The sequence below is a fragment of the Saimiri boliviensis genome, chromosome 5, assembly GCF_048565385.1.
Source record: "Saimiri boliviensis isolate mSaiBol1 chromosome 5, mSaiBol1.pri, whole genome shotgun sequence".
Classification (NCBI taxonomy): Eukaryota; Metazoa; Chordata; class Mammalia; order Primates; family Cebidae; genus Saimiri; species Saimiri boliviensis.
This window is the reverse complement of record NC_133453.1, coordinates 7887234-7907067: the sequence shown is the minus strand read 5'-3', so window position 1 is coordinate 7907067 and position 19834 is coordinate 7887234. Positions and strand designations below refer to the sequence as shown.

Here is a 19834-nt window from a genome sequence, read left to right as displayed (position 1 = left end):
GAAAACAAAAATGCCTGTCCTAGCCTAGGTCTGTGGGCATAGGCCTGGAGGTGGAGCCCTCACCAGGGACCACACCCTCTTCTACCCAGCACGTCCCTTCCCCACGTTCATACCATGTAAAGGGACCACGCCCTTCCCAGCTCTTCCCTTCCCTATCACTGATGCCTTGCTCTGTGTCCTCTCAGCGGAATTATCACAGTGTGTATGTACAGATGTGTGCATGTGTGTGCATGTACCTCTGCTTTTCTTCTGGAAAATTAGCACATTACCTAGATTTTGCATCTCAAGGAACAAGCCCATAGATAATTCTGTAAGCAAGAAGGCTTCCTCCTTTAGAAGGAAGTAAAGGAGAGGAAAATACTATAAAATTTACGTTTTAATTTTTTTAACTCTATTTCAAACACATGTGCCTTTAATCATATTCTTAAGAGGAAGATACGTAATTCGTAACTTACTGTATGTAGTCCTGAAAGAATATGAGAAAAAAATTAACTGAAAATTTCTCTTCTGGCTCTAGGAATTTGAAGGCTACATTAATGCTTCTGGAGAACATGGAATTGTGGTTTTCTCTTTGGGATCGATGGTCTCGGAAATTCCAGAGAAGAAAGCTATGGAAATTGCTGCTGCTTTGGGCAAAATCCCTCAGACAGTAAGAAGATTCTATACTACGGCCTCATATCTGTTTTCACAGGAGCTCTAGCCCCAGACTTCCAGCTTCTAGATTAATTCTCTTAGTTGGAACTTCAGACTTAGCTTTTCCCTGCCGCTTCCCAACGATTAACCCAAAGGTTTCTGGTTGTGGTTGTTGTCATTGTTTTCAATTTGACTCTCAAATACTCAAACTATGATCCGCTGCACTCGGAAGGCTGATTTTTTTTCTAAGAGACTCAAAAGTGTATTAGAGAGAATTTATTTAGAAATAAAATAAATAGGATATTGTTTCTTCATATTAAATAGAAGTATTTCTCCAAAAAGCTGTTGGTTAGGACATTGAATTTATGTCTTATATTTCTGCTGTGAGAGTTCCACATCCACTTGTTTTATTAAGCAAACTTTCCCTTGAAGTGCAGGAAAGTGAAAAAATCCTAAGTGTACAGCTCGATAAATTTTCACAAATTCATGTAGTGCAGACACCAACTAAACCTCCAAAACAAGACACTGAAAGTTGCCATTCCTCAGAAGCCTTCATAGTACTGAGTCTCCCACTCTGCTGAAGGTTACGTTCCTTCAGAGGACTCCCTATTTCTAGTTAGTATAGCAGATTTGTTTTTTAGTCACATTATGTTCTTTCTTCACATTCTGTTCTTTTTGTCCTCCAAGGTCCTATGGCGGTACACGGGAACCCGACCATCGAATCTTGCGAACAATACGATACTTGTTAAGTGGCTCCCCCAAAATGATCTGCTTGGTATGTTGGGAGATTGGATTTGTGGGTCAAACGAGGGTCACATTAAGAAAATGGCTTAAGCACAGCTGTTCTAAAGGATTGTTGAGCTTGAAAATATTACGGCCAACATATCCTACATTGCTTTTTATCTAGTGGGGCATCTCAACCCACATTTTCTTCTGGAAATTTCTGCAAGGGCATGTGAGTAACACCGAGTCTTTGAAGTGTTTTCAGAACTTAGATATGTCAGACTGTGAAATGCAGAGACTTGACTGCTGACATCCTCCCTATTTTGCACCTCAGGTCACCCAAAGACTCGTGCCTTTATCACCCATTCTGGCTCCCACGGTATTTACGAAGGCATATGCAATGGCGTTCCCATGGTGATGATGCCCTTGTTTGGTGATCAGATGGACAATGCAAAGCGCATGGAGACTAAGGGAGCTGGCGTGACCCTGAATGTTCTTGAAATGACTTCTGAAGATTTAGAAAATGCCCTAAAGGCAGTCATCAATGACAGAAGGTAACACAGAAGATATAGAGGAACACTGTACTTCGGCCGTGGCATTCTTGATAAGTTGTTTCAAATATGAAAACATTTATGTAGCATTTAATAGCATTGTTTCAAACATCAAAACAAATACATAAAAATCTGGATTTTTTTCTTTTGTTTTGAGATGGAGTCTTGCTCTGTCACCCAGGTTGGAGTGCAGGGGTGCAATGTTGGTTCACTGCAACCTCCACCTTCCGTGTTCAAGGAATTCTCCTGCCTCAGCCTCCCAAGTAGCTGGGATTACAGGTGCCCACCACCACATCTGGCTAATTTTTGTATTTTTCTTTAGGAGAGATGGTGTTTCACCACGTTGGCCAGGCTTGTCTTGAACTCCTGACTTCAGGTGATCCACCTACCTCGGCCTCCCAAAGTGCTGGGATTACAGGCATGAGCCATCGTGCCTGACCTGGATTTATAAGTAAGATAATTTAGAGGTTATTATTCACTTTATAAAAGGATCCTTTAATTCCTATGTAATTTATCATAAAATTTATTTAAAATTGTATTTCCCCTGGTAGGTTTAAAATGCCAATTTATATAAAAAAGTTGACATAATAGATATCTGATCCATACGTTACTGCACAGAAAGAAGTACTCCATTATAAGAAGTATCCTTGAGAGAAAAACAACTCAAATGCTTAGAAGTACAGCTTTTCACAGCACTGGAACCTGTGAGAAATTTTGTCCATGGAGTTTATGAATGAGGGAGCTATAAGATATCACAGACAAAGGCTTTGAGTAAAAGCAAAGGCAAATTTGTTCAAATGTGGCCCTGAAAATGGTTCAAAAGGCAAGTGATTTCTGCATGAAAGTTAGTATATTACTGTCAGGCTCACTGGTAATAGGCTTATCAGAACGTTCTGGGAAGAAGTGGTGGCCAGTGGTGGATTTCATCCAGCAATAGATAGTTGGATTTATTGTTGGATGGAATCCAACAATGCCATGCTCCCAGGCTGTACCTATAAAAACCCCAGGACCCTAATAGGAAGAATAGGAAGATGATGTTTAACATGATTTATGGCCAAACACTAATATTATGTTATAATAATGTTTCCAAATAACATTACAGGTATATTTAAAGACAGTGTATTAGGCTGTTCTTTCATTGCTGTAAAGAAATACCCAAGACTGGGTAATTTATAAAGAAAAGAGCTGATGAAGCTCCTTCTTGTACCATACATGCATGTGTGTTTGTGCATGTGGGTGCGCTCATGTGTGAGTGTACGCATGTGCATTCAAATGAGTGTGTGTGTGTGTGTGTGTGTGTGTGTTTATGAGAGTGTCAGTTGCTTTCTCCTGTGGTTACCTCCTTTCAAAGGAAGTAGCAGCCTGGAAGACAGATGGGAAGAGCTGGAGCATGTTCAGATGAGAGGAAATAGAACACAGCGGGACACACCACCTTGAGCAAGGGATACCAGGGGAGGACTGATGACTGACTTCCCACCTTTGAGGTGCTAATGTGTGTGTGGTGCCACTGGATTAAAGATGAAAGTTGGCTGCGCACCATGGCACATGCCTGTAGTCCCAGCCATTCAAGAGGCTGAGGTGGGAGAATTGCTTGAGCCCAGAAGTTGGAGGCTGTTGTAAGCCATGATTATGCCACCACACTCCAGCAGCCTGGGCAATAGAGTGAGATCCTGTCTCAAAAAAATAAATAAATAAAAGAAAGAAAGAAAGAAAGAAGAGAAAAAAGAAAAGTTAAGTGCCTAGAGTGCTGGGTGGTGTGCTCCCATTTCTTCCTTCCAGCAGCTTCTTCTGTCCACCTCAATATCAGGACAAGCTGATCACACATCAATATCATTAAAACCTGACTTCTTCCCTAAGCTGATGCAGCTCCTTCTTGAGACTCATTATTAATATAATTTTGAGTCTTTGTTCAGTGGTATAGATAACTTCTTGTAACCCAAGAATGACTTGGTGAAAGTTCCCTAATACATTAGTTTTTAAAAAACATAAATCAATGAGCTCAAGTTATTAACTAACTTTCACCTATTCATTTTTGAGCCATCTCTGTTTGATTGTGAATCTGCATGATTCCAACACTCTGAGCTGGGACAGTACCTGCACAAAAGAAAAAGAAGTGGAAAATCTTCAAACATCAGTTTATGCAGACAACCAGGCTGTAATAGGTGCTCAAAAACTACTGAATGAATTAATGAAAGTTCTGGCCAGGTGCAATAGCTCACTCCTGTAATCCCAACATTATGGGAGGCTGAGGCAGGCAGATCACTTGAGGAGGTCAGGAGTTTGAAACTAGCCCGGCCAACATGGAGAAACCTTATCTCTACAAAAAAAAAAAAAAAAAAAAATTAGCCAAGCATGGCGGTGTGTGCCTGTAATCCCAGTTATTTGAGAGGATGAGGCAGGAAAATCACTTGAACCCGAGAGGGAGAGGTTGCTTTGAGCTGAGATTGTGCCACCACACTCCAGCCTGGGCGACAGAGCAAGGCTCCATCTCATTAAAAAAAAAAATAATAAAAAGAAAAAAAAGCTTCCAAGAAAATCCATCTTAAGATTTACATAAAAGGAAAATGATGTTTAACATGATTTATAGCCCAATACTAATATTACATTATAATAATGTTTCCAAATAACACTACAGATAGGTTTAAAGACAGTGTATTAATTAGGCTGTTCCTGCATTGCTGTAATGAAATACACAAGACTGGGTAATTTATAAAGCAAAGAGGTTTCATTGGCTTGTGGTTCTGCAGACTATACAGGAAGCATAGTGCTGACATCACTTGGCTGCTGGGGGAGTCTCAGGGAGCTTTTACTCATGGCAGAAGGCAAAGCGGGAGCTTGCATGTCATGACAAAAGCATGTGCAAGAGAGAGTTGGGGAGGGAGTGCCACACGCTTTTTAATGACCAGCTCTCACAAGAACTCGAGAGAACTCACTGTCAGGAAGACAGCGCTAAGCCACAGGGGATCCAACGCCATGATCCAAACACCTGCTACCAGGCCCCATCTCTAGCATTGGGGATTACAACTCAGTGTAAGATCTAAGTGTGGATAAATATCCAAATTCTATCAGTCAACAGTGTCCATGATTAGTCCTGAATAGGTGGGTCTTTTTTTTTCTTTCTTCTCCCGTGTCTACCTCCTCCTCCTCTTTCCTCTCCTCTTCCTCCTCGGCCTCCTCTTCATACCTCTAGCACCAAGGATGGAAGCACCTAACCCGTTTTCAATTGAGATGTTCTGATTGGGCTATCAACACTGTCTGGAGTAAACAGAAATCCATTTTGCACTGAGTGGCTGCACAGGCACAGCCTCATGCTAAATCTAGCACCTGGATAGCTTAGTGTTTCAATGACTGAATTACAAATATATCATCACCTTGAATTTGGCACTTACAAATGGCTTTTACTTTGGCCAGAGGTGGTTGTTTACAAACTTCAAAAAGACTATTTATAATTTCTGACATGATATTTTCCTTTCTTCATTTTACTGTATGAAAGTATAATGAAATTTTTCACAAAAATATCACTAAAAAGAAAAGAAGAAAAGTAGAAGCAAGGTTAAAATATTTCTGAACTATAATTTTGGTCTTTATTTTCCCTCCCTCCCTGCCTTCCTTCCTTAATTTCTTTTTTCCTTCTCTTCGTTTTTGTTTTTTTTTTTTTAAAGAGATCAAGAACATTTATTAAGAATATATGTGTGGTTCCCTTTCAGGTTATAATAGTAACACAGCCTGCTGGGCAACACAGTGAGACCCTGTCTCTACAAAAAATTTAAAAATTGTCCAGACGTAGTGGTGCATGCCTATAATTCCAGCTACTCTGGAGGATGAGGTGGGAGGATGGCTTGAGCTCAGGAGCTGGAGGATGCAGTGAGCTATGGTTGTACCACTGCACTCCAACCTGGGCAACAGGACGAGACTGTATCTAAATGCAACAACAACAATAATAATAGAAACAGGTTTCCTTTCCCAAGTTTGGAAAATCTGGTAGCCTTCCTAGCTGGCAGCAAGCACAAAGGGAGGATTGTTCATGACCAGAGGTGTTCTAGGCATAATGAAACTGTCTTTGTGTTTAGCTACAAGGAGAACATCATGCGCCTCTCCAGCCTTCACAAGGACCGCCCGGTGGAGCCACTGGACCTGGCGGTGTTCTGGATAGAGTTTGTAATGAGACACAAGGGTGCACCACACCTGCGACCTGCAGCCCACGACCTCACCTGGTACCAGTACCATTCCTTGGACGTGATTGGTTTCCTCCTGGCCATCGTGCTGACAGTGGCCTTCATCGCCTTTAAATGTTGTGCCTGTGGCTGCCGGAAATGCTGTGGGAAAAAAGGGCGAGTTAAGAAAGCCCAGAAATCCAAAACGCATTGAGAAGTGGGTGGGAAATAAGGCAAAATGTTGAATGATTCCCTAATCAATTCCAAACTTGAAAACAGAATCAGTGTTAAGTTCATTTTATCCTTATTAAGGAAATGCTTTGTATAAATTAATCAGCCCTAGAGTGCTTTAAACATTTTTCTTAAATAAAAACAATCAAATCATTAGTCAGTAAAGATATCTGAATATGTATTGTGCCTCCTCCAGTGTCTCGGATCAGGATGACACGGGCCATCTTTCAGAGGACACGCTGACAGGCTGGCATTCTATGTTACTTTTCTTAGAAAAGTGGCCTGCTTTGGGATTCATAGGTGGTCCCGCCACTGCCCCTACTTCACATGGCAGTTTTAACTTTATCTTTTGGCTTCTGTAGATGGTTGCGATTGATCCTTTACCAATAGTGGTCGGTCCTCGTCTCTGTCCATGCTACATAGATGTCACCTTCTGTGTTTAAAGAAGGGGAACCGTTGTACCTTCAAAGCATAGGTGAAATGAATGAATGCTTGGAGTGCACTGAGAACAGCATATGATTTCTTGCTTCGGGGAAAAAGAATGATGCTATAAAATTGGTGGGTGGTATATTTGAGAAGATAATTAATGCTTATGTCAAATGTTGCTGAATTTGATAAAAACCCAAAGTACAGCAATGAAGTGCTGGGCAAGTGTGTTTTTTTCTGATGTTTCCTACAACTAAAAATTTCTTAATAAATTCATATAAATTATATTTAAGTGTTTTCTTTTCATTGGTGTTGCATTTATTTATTGCTAGTTTCATTTTCTAATTACAAAAGTAGGGTGTGATTATGACAGAAAATTTGGAAAATATAGAGCTTCACACACACACCTTCATTGCATGTGCACAAATAGATGGATGAGAAAAGAAAAATAGCCAGTAATCATATTGCCCAGAATAACCCCACTTGGCAAATACACATACTTACGAATATTGCAGATATACCGAATATACTTAGTGTTTGCTAACACTCTTTCTTCCACTCTGTTGTGCAGATTCTCCCAAGGTGTTTTTGTATAATATTTAATTCATTTTCAGTGGTCAAGCAGTATTCTATTTTATGGATATGCCAGGATTTATTTAACCGCAACTTCTGGTTGAATTCACTTTTATTATTTTGTTTAATTAGGAAGAAAAAAAAAAAAAGACCTTGGCGGGGCACGGTGGCTCACGCCTGTAATCCCAGCACTTTGGAAAGGCAAGGCAGCCGAGTCGTCTGAGGTTGGGAGTTCGAGACCAGCCTGGCCAACATGATGAAACCCCTGTCTCTACTGAAAATACAAAAAGTTAGCTGGGCGTGGTTGCAGGCGCCTGTAATCCCAGCTACTCAGGAGGCTGAGGCAGGAGAATGCTTGAACGGGGCGGGGGTGGGCGGCAGAGGTTGCAGCGAGCTGAGATCACACCACTGCATTCCAGCCTGGGCGACAGAGTGAGACACTGTCTCAAAAAAAAAAAAAAAAAAAACAAAAACAAAAACAAAAATAAAAACACCTCACTAGACATCCTAGTAACTAAGTTTTTCCACATACCCATTATTATTTCTGTGGGAATGTGCTTTACAACACTTACAACAACGTGCTAGTTGTCTCAGTCTGGGTTCCCCTGGGATGAGGATTCAAGGGCCAGGAGGTTATTTAGGAAGTAAAGGAAATTCTGATAGAGGAGTGGCAGAGTGAGAAGTGGTGATGGCCGCCAGGAGCCAGCTCTCTTGTGGGCAACTGGAGCTTAATCCTGCTGAGTGACTCTGGGAGCCAGTGGAGAAAAGACACCCCGGACTTATCCCAAAGAGGAGCCTGGGTGTTGGGTGTTTGAGTACTTGCCTCGTCAGGGACCAAGACATAACTCCCAGGTAGTCGTGATTTCTCTGCATTTCCATTTGGCCACAAAGGGACTCTGAAAGGGAGCTGACAAGAGAGAAGCACACGCCCTTGTCACTGAAGAGGTACTCAGGGGATCCGGGTGGGGCACCACCTGCATTGCTACCCTGGGCAAATAGCTTGAGAAATACCCAAACTGCATCCCCAAGCTGTTAGAATCAGCGTGTGAGGGAGACAGGTTCCCACCCCCTCATTAGCACAAAGTACTATTTTGAAAAAGAAAGCCTGTCAGTTTGATAGGAGGAGAAGAGGAACTTCTTTTCTTTTCTTTTCTTTTCTTTCTTTTTTTTTTTTTTTTTGAGACGGAGTTTCGCTCTTGTTACCCAGGCTGGAGTGCAATGGCGCGATCTCGGCTCACCGCAACCTCCGCCTCCTGGGTTCAGGCAATTCTCCTGCCTCAGCCTCCTGAGTAGCTGGGATTACAGGCACGTGCCACCATGCCCAGCTAGTTTTTTTTGTATTTTTAGTAGAGACGGGGTTTCACTATGTTGACCGGGATGGTCTCGATCTCTCGACCTCGTGATCCACCCGCCTCGGCCTCCCAAAGTGCTGGGATTACAGGCTTGAGCCATCACGCCCAGCCTGAGGAACTTATTTTCAATGTGCTTTTGTGATTGTTATTATTAGAGGTTGCGTTTGTTTTCAAGTTGATGAGCCGTCTGTGTTTATTTTTTGGAGGATATTTTTTGCTTTCCTGTTGGAGTGTATTACCCTGAGGATTTGGTAAGAGTGCATACTGCATTAACCAGAATGTCCTTTTTGTCATGTACTGTATTTTCTCTACTTTTTTGTTGTTGTTGTTGGCCTTGTTTTACTGTTTTTGTTTTTTGTTCGTTTGTTTGTTTTTGCTTTGTATTACAAGCAGAAGTTTTAAATTTGTCAGCTCCAAGTTGGAGCTGGGGTGCGGAGAGTGAAGATTTCAGCTGCTTCCCAGACCCCAGCTCCATCTCCTTCTGCCCTAGGTAGTGGCTAGAACGTTCTTTCCACACTATTTCCCTCCCTACATCCTTGAGTCTGTGCAGTGACCCCTAAACTACAACCACCCTCCTTCAAAGCCCTTCCTGGTCCACCCAGGACCAACCCCCAGCCTCTGCCCCAGCTTCCAAGATCCCATAAGAGACAGACTGGATTCTCTCTGGCCTAGAGTGCCAAATTCCTGAAAGTCGGAATTTGATTGGTCCAGCTGGATCAGGTGTCCACTCCCCGTCCAACCAGCAATGCTGAGAGGGATTAAAGAGAGAAAACATGGATCCCACCACCTCATCGCTGTGGCTACTTGGATAAGGGGAGAGGGAACCTTGTGAGCTGGGCAGGATCCACTCTGTAGAGGCTGCCTCTGGGTCAGTGACATGGTTTGGCTGTGTCCCTAGCCAAATCTTATCTTGAATCATAATTCTCATAACCTCCGTATGTCCTTAGGAGGACACAGTGGGAAGTAATTTGAATTACGGAGGCAGTTATCTCCATGATGTTTGTGTGATAGTGAGTTCTCACGAGATCTGATGGTTGTATAGGGGGATTTCCCCCCTTTTGCTCATGCTTCCTCTTGCCTGTTACCACATAAGATGTGCCCTTGCTCTCCATTCACCTCCTGCCGTGATTATGAGGCCTCCCTAGCCGTGTGGAACTGTGAGTCCATGAAACCTCTTTTTCTTTATAAATTACCCAGTCTTGGGTATTTCTTCATAGCAGTTTGAAAATGGACTAATACAATCAGCTTCTGCACAATATTTCCATGTTCCCACATTATGTCTTGGCCCTTTTGTGTGTTTAAGCTCGCAGGATGCTACAAATAAAGTGTTTTATTTCCTGGGTACTTCCCATAGAAGTAGAGATGCACCGTGCCATAGAGTGACAGCATCTAAGAGAAGCTGATTTTGTGAGTGGATTGTGAGTCCGAAATTGTTGTCATAATCAGAAAAAAAAATTATTTACCTTTTTTTTTTTTTTGAGGCAGGGTCGCATTCTGTCACCCAGGCTGGAGTGTAGTGGTACAATCTTGGCTCACTGCAACTTCCATTTCCTGGGTTCAAGCCATTCTTCCTGCCTCAGCCTCCTGAGTAGCTGAGACTACAGCAGCACGCCACCACGCCTGGCTAACTTTTGTATTTTTTAGTAGAGGCAGGGTTTTGCCATGAAAAAAAGTATTTTCAATTCAGAAAACCAAGTAGAGCCCACTTCTTCCTCTCTGGTCTCACTGTCTTCATGTCCTCTCTAGATAACATGCTCAGGGGTGTCTTACTTTTGGCCATGGCTCACACACTCACCCTGTGTGTAATTTAAAAATGACCCCTTCTCCACCCCTCCTGATTGCCATATCCTTTACAATGTGACTTTGCAACTCTTCTCATGAAAAGGAGGAATCTATTTCTCCAGTCTGTGGGTCCTGGCTGTCCTATGATGTGCCCTGGCTGATAGAATGTAGCAGATGATGAGCACTGGGTTCAAGTCTAGGCCTCAAGAAGCCTCCCCAGCTGCTATGAGCACAGCCTGGGCTAGCACTGCTGCATGATGTCCCTATCACCCTGGTCACTTCAGCCAGTAGCGAGCCAATGGCCAGCCCTCCAGCTGTCTGAGATGCGTGAGTGAGACTCTAGTTGTGCTTGGCTGGACACGGCACAGATCCACAGACCCACCCAGGTGACTCATACGTTTGTGAACTATACTAATCGGTTGTTTTCAGTCATTAAGTTTTGAGGTGGTTTGTTACACAGCAATTGCTGACACATTCACTTCTGGCTCTAAATGTATCACTTTTCATGTGTTGCATCTGAAGACCTTCAGAGGACAGAGATGTTCCACCTACCCTATAGCCACTGCAGCGTGGAAAGCCATGCTTAGCTGCACACAGTAGGCATGCAGTCTGGGTCTGTGGAAGGGACTTGCAACCACATCACCTGAGCGATCTTTCAAAGGGGAAAGAAGGCTCAGTAGGGAGTGGGAGGAGGGAGTGCAGAGGGCACTACTGTGGAAGCAGGGGCAGGGGATAGCTGCTTATGTCTATTTGATGGTGATCGATGTGCATCCAAGTGCAGAGCTAGGAATGATGCAGAAATTTTATGGGGAAGAAATGTGGGTATGATAAGAAAGCTCATTTTCTAACCATCTGAATTCTATGAAGTAGAAAGAGGCTGCTCCTGAGAGTAACGAGCTCCCTGGTATTAGAGGTGTCCAAGCACAGGCTTGGACTCCCATTTGGCTGGGTGGGCAAACCTGGAGTGGGAGTTCCGCCTGAGCAGCCTTGGCCCTAGATGTCTCTGAGTTTTGTTCCTGTTGTCTGGCAGTGCATAGAAAATTTCCCAAAGGCCAGCATTTCATTGTTCTAACTGTGACCTGGATCGTCTCTCCTAGCTACAAATGACAGGAAAATCTTTTGGGCTTGACTTTTGGGTTAGGGAATCAGGATTCCTCCTTTCCTACCTGTTTTTGATGTTCTTTATCTTGTAAGTATTCTGCTAGTGGGAACCCACTTTCTTATCCCACAAGTCATCCAGTCTCTGGAAAGGAGGAGTGTTCTCCCCAGGGCCTCTCGCTCTGCCCCTCCTCTCCTCTCTGACTGTCCTGACCACATCTCCCCACCCAGGGCTCACAGGCTGTGTCCCCCCTCGGACTCGGCTATAAGCCATCCCCACTTCTACCATCTCCCTTTCCCAAACAGGCCCCTGTACTTCAGCACACACATGTGAATAACAGAAATGTTGAATGGCAACATGATATGGAGTTTTTACTCCAGAGCCCTGGGCACTCTTCAAAGCCCTGGGTTGACAGAGACTCAGGGAGGCAGTTGGATCTCAACATTCCAAGGGTCTGGGATCTAACGGTGATAGTTCTAGTGAAACCCTCCCACCCTGCCAGGAGACCCATTCCTATAAGAAATATGACTGAAGAGCTCAATGCCTCACTTTGACAGCCAATTCCGCCATTCACATTTCCATCGACGTGTATTGGGCAAAGAGCAGAGCTTTTTCTTGTGGTTAATTTTTGTTTCATCCAGAAGAGGACCCTAAAGGAAGGTCAGTATTTAGGTCCCAAAGTAGCTCTTTAAAAACCTTTAAAGGAAAAGGGAGTTGGAATAGTAAAGGGCCATGGGATGGACCTTTGAGGATCTAGGAACGTGGGACAGGAGGAGAAAGCCTCTGAGAGCCTTTATTCCACCATCTTGACATCAATGTTAGTGTTTCTCAATTTTTAAGAAGCTGTGGATGTTGAGGGGACTCCTTAAAGGAGTTTTGAGAGCTGCCGACATGGATTTCTCATTAGCCATTAATTATCAGTGTCTAGAAGACAGGGAGAAGGACCTCTATTAAACTAAGCAGATTATCTATTGCTGTATAACAAATTATCTTAAACTCAGTGGCTTAAAAGAACATCCATTGATTATCTCACAGTTCCATGGGCCAGGAGTCTGGGCGTGTCTTTACTGGGTTGTTTGTTTAGGGTCTCAGAGGCTGCAGTCCTTTCTGGAGTTCAGCTACCTCTTTCAAGCTCATGTGCTTATTGGAGAATTCAGTTTCTTAAGGTTGTAGGACTGAGCCCCTCAGTTCCTTGCTACATGGCCCTCATCACAGGCCGTTTGCATCATGGCTCTTTTCCTTCCTTCCTTCCTTCCTTCTTTCATTTCTTTTCTTCTTTTTTTTTTTAGATGGATTTTCACTCTTGTTGCCCAGGCTGGAGTGCAATTGTGTGATCTTGGCTCACTGCAACCTCTGCCTCCCTGGTTCAAGCAATTATCCTGTCTCAGCCTCCTGAGTAGCTAGGATTACAGGCGCCCACCACTATGCCCAGCTAATTTTTGGTATTTTTAGTAGAGATGGGGTTTCATCATTGTTGGACAGGCTGGTCTCAAACTCCTGACCTCAGGTGATCTGCCCGCCTAAGCCTTCCAAAGTGTTGGGATTACAAGCATGAGCCACCACACCCAGCTTGGCTGTTTACTTTTCAAGGCCAGTAGAATGTTTTCTTTCAGTCTGCTAAGGGAATCTCACATGGTGTAATGTGATCATGGGAGTGACATCCCACCATCTTTGCCATATGATGAAATCTACTCAAGAGAGGGTCACCCATCACCTTTGCCGTATTCTACTGGTTAGAAAGAAATCACAGGTTCCACCCATACACCCTCAAGGGGATGGCTGCATGGAAGGGTATGGATCATTGGGGTCATCGCAGGGTGTGTTGCCACACCCCATATTTTACAAATTCTGTTGATCTCAAAGACCTTCAGGAAGAGATGACAGAATCCATTACAGAAGCAGCAGTAGACTCGAGTGAGGAGGTGTCAGAGGAAGCAGAGGACGTGGGGCCTCTTGAATCAGATGACAGTGGTAAGAATGTCACCCACATCTCTGCTTTCCTGCCCCATCTCAGCCACTAACTTTTTGACTGCAGCCCCAGCCTCAGTCTTCCTTTTTCCATCACACAGTGGACATCACACCACACATGAAGCTGGAGCTGTGCGGGTGGAGGCAAGGCCAGGGGTACAAGGGCATCTCCTGTCGTGGTCATTTCCACACTGCACCTGGGTGGTCTTTGTTTTCACAGGAACCTTTCAACAAGTCGTGAACCTCCTGGACATCATTGACAGTGAGTCGGCAAAGACGGACACAGCAGGGGCAGGCCTTGACATGCGGAAGACTCTGGCCTCAGTGATAATCACAGAGAAGGCCACTGCTGAGCCCTCTGTGGTGATAAACACTCTCATCCGCTGCCTACAGGTGCCAGAGGTAGGGGCCTCACCCACAGGGCTCAGCCACCTCTAGCTGTGTGTGCTGTGTGTCCACCAGCCAGCACATAGTTACTGTCACAGATGTGGTACGTGGTACTGGGATACAGAGATGATCAAGACTATGAGGTGCTTACTCCTTGAGTACCAATTGGGACCTGGGATGTTCACAATTTTTAAAAGTTCCCTTGTATTCGGACCCAGTGGGTTTGGGAGCCATTGTCCTGGAGCATATGAGTTGAGTTGCAAAGATGTTGAACCAGGGGGCATGGAAAGTAAAGACACACCAGACACAGGGTGCAGGGATGTTTGGCTAGTAGGGAGATGTTTAGCTAGGTTAGGGAACTGGGCTAGAGGAGGTTGGAGAGAGTGATACAGTGTGCAACCAGAGACCGTGATGGGCTTGTACAGACAAGGTTTGCATCACCTTGTACCAGACAAGGTTTTGAACTAGACACTGAAGACATTTATCATTTCTTTGTGTTGCAAGGATTCAAAACTGTTTATTGAAAATATACAATCAATCATTGTTAAATGTATTTATACCCTACAGTGCTATAGAACAGAATTTATTCCTTCTCTCCAGCTGTAATTTTATATCTGTTAACCAACATCTCCCTATCTCCCTCTGCCCCTACCTTTCCCAGAACCTAATACCAAAATTCTACTCTTGACTTACGAGCTCACCTTTTTTGCAGCTCCCACGTGCAGGTGAGAACATGTGTTTTGGTCATGAAGTCCTTGCCTACGCCTATGTCCTGAATGGTTTTGCCTAGATTTTCTTCTAGGGTTTTTATGGTGTTAGGTCTTATGTTTAAGTCTTTAATCCATCTGGAGTTAATTTTAGTGTAAGGTGTCAGGAAGGGGTCCAGTTTCTGCTTTCTGCACATAGCTAGCCAGTTTTCCCAACACCATTTATTAATCAGGGAATCCTTTCCCCATTGCTTGTTTTTGTCAGGTTTGTCAAAGATCGGATGGTTGTAGGTAAGTTGTGTTTCCTCCGAGGCCTCTGTTCTGTTCCATTGGTCTATATCTCTGTTTTGGTACCAGTACCAAGCTGTTTTGATTACTGTAGCCTTATAGTATAATTTGAAGTCTGGTAGTGTGATGCCTCCACCTTTGTTCTTTTTGCTTAGAATTGACTTGACTATGTGGGCTCTCTTTTGGTTCCATATGAAGTTTACTCATAGGCAGGTGTTGAACAATGAGAACACATGGACACAGGGAGAGGAGCACTACACACTGGGGTCTTTTGGAGGGAAATGGGGGAGGGACGGGGGTGGGGAGGTGGGGAGAGAGAGCATGGGGAGAAATGCCATATAGGTGAAGGGTAGGAAGGCAGCAGATCACACGGCCATGTGTGTACCTATGCAACAATCTTGCATGTTCTTCACATGTACCCCAAAACCTAAAATGCAATAATAAAAAAAAAAAGAACATGTGGTATTTATCTGTCTGTGCCTGACTTACTTCACTTGGCATAATGTCTTCCAGTTTCATTCATGTTGCTGTAAATGACAGGGTTTCATTCATTTTATGGTTGAATATTATTCCATTGTGCACATATACCACACTATCTTTATTCCTTCATCCATTGATGGGCACTTGAGTTGATTCCATATCTTGGCTATTGTGAATAGTATTGCAATAAACATGGAAATGCATATATCTCTTCGATATATTGATTTCCTTTCTTTTGGATACACACCCAGCAGTAGAATTGCAGATCATATGGTAGTTCTAGTTTTACTTTTTTGAGGCACCTCCATACAGTTTTACATAATGGCTATAGTAATTTACAGTCTTACCAACAGTTTATGAGGGTTCCCCTTTCTCTACATCCTTGCTATCATGTTATTTTCTATATTTTGGATAAAAGCCATTTTGACTGGAGTGAGATGATATCTCATTGTGATTTGGACTTGCATTTCTCTGATGATTAGAGAGGTTGAGCATTTTATTGTATCTCTGTTGGCCATTTGTATGTCTTCTTTTAAGAAATGTCTGTCCAGATCTTTTGCCCATTTTTAAATTGAATTTTTTCTTTCTTTTTTTGTTTTTGTTTGAGCTCCTTGTATATTCTGGTTATTAATCTCTTGTAGGATGGAGAGTTTGCAAATATATTCTCCCATTCTGTGGGTTGTCTCTTCACTTTGTTCATTGTTTTCTTTGTTGTGCAGAAGTTTTTTTGCTTGACATAATCCCATTTGTCTATTTTTGCTTTTGTTGCCTGTGCTTTTGAGGTCTTACACAAAAAAATCTTTGCCCAAACCACTTTCCTGGAGCATTTCCCCAGTGATTTTTTTTTCTGGTAGTTTCATATTTTCAGGTCTTGCATTTAAGTCTCTAGTCCATTTTGATTTGATTTTTGCATATGGTGAGAGATAGGGGTTTAGTTTCATTCTTCTGCATATGGTTATCCAGTTTTCCTAGCACCATTTATTGAAGAAACTGTCCTTTCACTGTTATATGTTCCTAGCACCTTTGTCAAAAATGAGTTAACTGTAAATACATGGATTAACATCTGGGTTCTCTATTCTGTTCCGTTGGTCTATGTGTATGTTTTTATGCCAGTACCATGCTATTTTGGTTACTATGACTTCATAGTATATTTTGAAGTCAGGTAGTGTGATGCCTCCAGCTTTATTCTTTTTGCTCAGGAATGGTTTGTCTATTGAGGATCTTTTATGATTCCATGTAAAAATTGTCTATAAAGAATGTCATTGGTATTTTGACACTGATTTTGATGAATATGCCAATTGCTTATGGTAGTATTGTCATTTTCATAATATTAATTTTTCTATCAATGAGCATGAAATGAAAGAGCTTTCCATTTTTTGGTGTCTTCTTCAATTTTTTTTCATCAACATTTTCTAGTTTCCCTTACATAGATCTTTCACTTCTTTGGTTAAATATATTCCTAGGTGTTTTGTATTTTTTTGTAGCTATTGTAAATGAGACGGCTTTCTTGATTTTTTTTTTTTCAGATGGTGTGAAGTGTTCTGTTGTTTGCTGTTTGGCATATATTAATTTTTGTATGTCAATTTTGTAATCTGCAACTTAACTAAACTTATTTATCAGTTCTAGCAGTTTTTGGATGGAGTCTTTGTATTTTTCTAGTGTGAGATTGCGTCATCTGTGAACAGAGACAATTTGGCTTCTTCCTTTCTATTTTGTATGCCCTTTATTTGTTTCTCTTGCCTGAGAGAAATTGCTTATTTGCTCTGGCCAGGACTTCCAGTATTATGTTGAATAGCAGTAGCAAAAGGTGCTTTCTTGTCTTGCTCCAGATTTTAGAGGAAAGGCTTTCAATTTTTTCCATCTGGTACAATGTTAGCTGTGGGTTTGTCATATATGGCTTTTATTTTGAGATATGCTCCTTCTATAACCAGTTTGTTGAGTTTTTTTTCTTTTTTAATCATAAAGGGATGTTGAATTTATCAAATACTTTTCAGCATATGTTTAAATGATCATATGATTATTGTTCTTGGGTCTGTTAATGTGATGTGTCACATTTATTTATTTGCATGTATTGAAACATCCTTGCATCCTTGGGATGAATCCCACTTGATCATGGTGAATGATCTTTTTATTGTGTTTTTGAATTTCGTTTGCTAATTTTTGTTGAGGATTTCTGCATCTATGTTCATCACAGACACTTGCCTGTAGTTTTCTCTTTTTTGTTGTGTTCCTATCTGGTTTTTGTATTAGGGTAATGCTGGCCTTGTAGTATAAGTTTGGAAATATTCCTTCCTTATCAATATTTTTTAATAGTTTGAGTGGAATTGGTAATTGTTTGTATTTAATGTTTGGTAGAATTCAGCAGTGAATCCGTCCAGTCCTGGGCTTTTCTTTGATGATAAGCTTTTCATTACTGCCTCAATCTCATTATTCAACATTGGTTAATTGGAGTTTTCTATTTCTCCATTGTTACTGGACACAGCCTACTTTGGTAGGCTGCACGTGTCCAGGAATTTATGTTTCCTATAGGTTTTCAAATTTGTTGGTATATAGTTGTTCATAATCCTAATAATTCTTTGTATTTCTTTTATTATTATTTTTGTGTGTGACAGAGTTTCACTCAGTTGCCCAGGCTAGAGTGAAGTGGTATGATCTTGGCTCACTGCAACCTCTGCCTCCTGGGTGCAAGCAATTCTCCTGCCTCAGCCTTAGGCATGTACCACCATACCTGGCTAATTTTTGTATTTTTGGTAAAGATGGGATATTGCCATGTTGGCCAGGCTGGTCTTGAACTACTGACCTCAAGTGATCTTCTTGTTTCAGCCTCCCAAAGTGCTGGGATTATAGACATGAGCCACTGTGCCTGGCCAGTTCTCTGTATTTCTGCCAATCTCAGTTATGTCTCCTTTCATTTCTGATTTTATTTATTTGGGTCTTCACTCTTTTATTTTTTATTCTAGCTAAATATTTATCAATTTTGTTTCTTTTTTTTTTTTTTTCCAAAAACTCAACTTTTGTTCCATTGTATTTTTATTACTCTTGATTTTGTTTATCTCTGCACTGATCTCTGTCCTTCTTCAAATTTTGGGTTGGGTATATTCTGGCTGTTTTAGTTCTTTGATGTGTATCATTAGGTTGCTTATGTGAATTCTTTTTTTTTTTTTTTTGAGACGGAGTTCCGCTCTTGTTACCCAGGCTGGAGTGCAATGGCGCGATCTCAGCTCACCGCAACCTCCGCCTCCTGGGTTCAAGCAATTCTCCCGCCTCAGCCTCCTGAGTAGCTGGGATTACAGGCATGTGCCACCATGCCCAGCTAATTTTTTGTATTTTTAGTAGAGACGGGGTTTCACCATGTTGACCAGGATGGTCTCGATCTCTCGACCTCGTGATCCACCCGCCTCGGCCTCCCAAAGTGCTGGGATTACAGGCTTGAGCCACCGCGCCCGGCCTGCTTATGTGAATTCTTTCTACTTTTTTGATATAGGCTTTTATTACCATAAACTTCCCTGTTAGTACTGCTTTTGCTGTATCACATAGATTTTTGTATGTTGCATTTTCATTTCCATTCATTTCAAGAAAATTTTAAATTTCCTTCTTAATTTCTTCATTGACCCAATGGTCATCCAGCAATATATTGCTTAATTTCTGTGTGTTTGTTTATTTTCCAAAGGTTTTTTGTGGTTGATTTCTAGTTTTATTCTATTGTGGTCAGAACAAATAACATGATTTATACGTTTCTGAATTGGTTGAGACTTGCTTTCTGGCCTAAGATATGGCATATTTTGTAGAATATTCCATGAGCTGATGAGAAGAATGTGCATTCTGTGGCCACTGGGTGATGTGTTCTGTAAATGTCATTTAAACCTGTTTGATCTAGTGTGTATTTTAATTGTGATGTTTCTTCACTGATTTTCTGTCTGGCTAATCAGTCCATTACTGAGAATGTGGTGTTTAAGTCCCCTACCGTTATCGTATTGCAGTATATCTCTCCCTTTATATCTATTAATGTTTGATTTATGTACTTTGGAGCCCCTCGGTTGGGTGCATAGATATTTCTAGTTATTATATCCTCTTGCTGAATTGACCCCTTTATCATTATAGAGTGACCTTCTTTGTCTCTTTTACAGTCTTTGATTTGTAGTCCATTTTATCTGATGTAAGTATTGTTACTTCTGCTCTCTTTTGGTTTTGAGTTGTATGGAATATCTTTTTCCATCACTTCATTTTCAGTCTGTGTGTGTCTTCATAGGTGACGTCGGTTTCTTGCAGGCAGTGTGTAGTTGGATCTTCGTTTTTTAAATCTATTCAGCCACTCTATGTCTTATAATTGGAGAGCTGAATTCATTTACATTCAGTGTTGTTACTAATAAATAAAGACTTACTACTGCCATTATGTTGCTTGCTTTCTGGTTATTTTTAATTCCTCTCTTCCTTTCTTTTATGCTGTTATGTTTTAAATAATTAATTTTTATTTTTAGTG

At 41.8% G+C, this 19834-nt stretch overlaps 2 protein-coding genes across 5 annotated transcripts in view; both read left to right on the top strand.

The window, feature by feature from the left end:
* The window catches only part of LOC101048569 (UDP-glucuronosyltransferase 1A6), a 66037-nt gene extending 59032 nt beyond the window's left edge, over positions 1 to 7005 (top strand). For all 3 annotated transcript variants that reach the window (XM_074398830.1, XM_010347213.3, XM_010347212.2), the window contains 4 exons: positions 518 to 649; positions 1321 to 1408; positions 1691 to 1910; positions 5978 to 7005. In XM_074398830.1, coding sequence (XP_074254931.1) covers positions 518 to 649; positions 1321 to 1408; positions 1691 to 1910; positions 5978 to 6275 — 738 coding nt within the window. In that variant the 3' untranslated portion in view covers positions 6276 to 7005. The remainder of the gene's footprint in view (positions 1 to 517; positions 650 to 1320; positions 1409 to 1690; positions 1911 to 5977) is intronic.
* Positions 7006 to 9478: 2473 nt separating this feature from the next.
* Positions 9479 to 19834, top strand: part of MROH2A (maestro heat like repeat family member 2A) — a 56749-nt gene continuing 46393 nt past the window's right edge. The window contains exons 1-3 of one of the 2 annotated variants that reach the window (XM_039470010.2): positions 9479 to 9511; positions 13388 to 13495; positions 13713 to 13894. In XM_039470010.2, the coding sequence (XP_039325944.2) occupies positions 13402 to 13495; positions 13713 to 13894 (276 nt within the window). In that variant the 5' untranslated portion in view covers positions 9479 to 9511; positions 13388 to 13401. Of the gene's footprint in view, positions 9512 to 12033; positions 12185 to 13387; positions 13496 to 13712; positions 13895 to 19834 lie in introns of those variants that run through there. The other variant, XM_074398827.1, reaches the window with a different exon arrangement.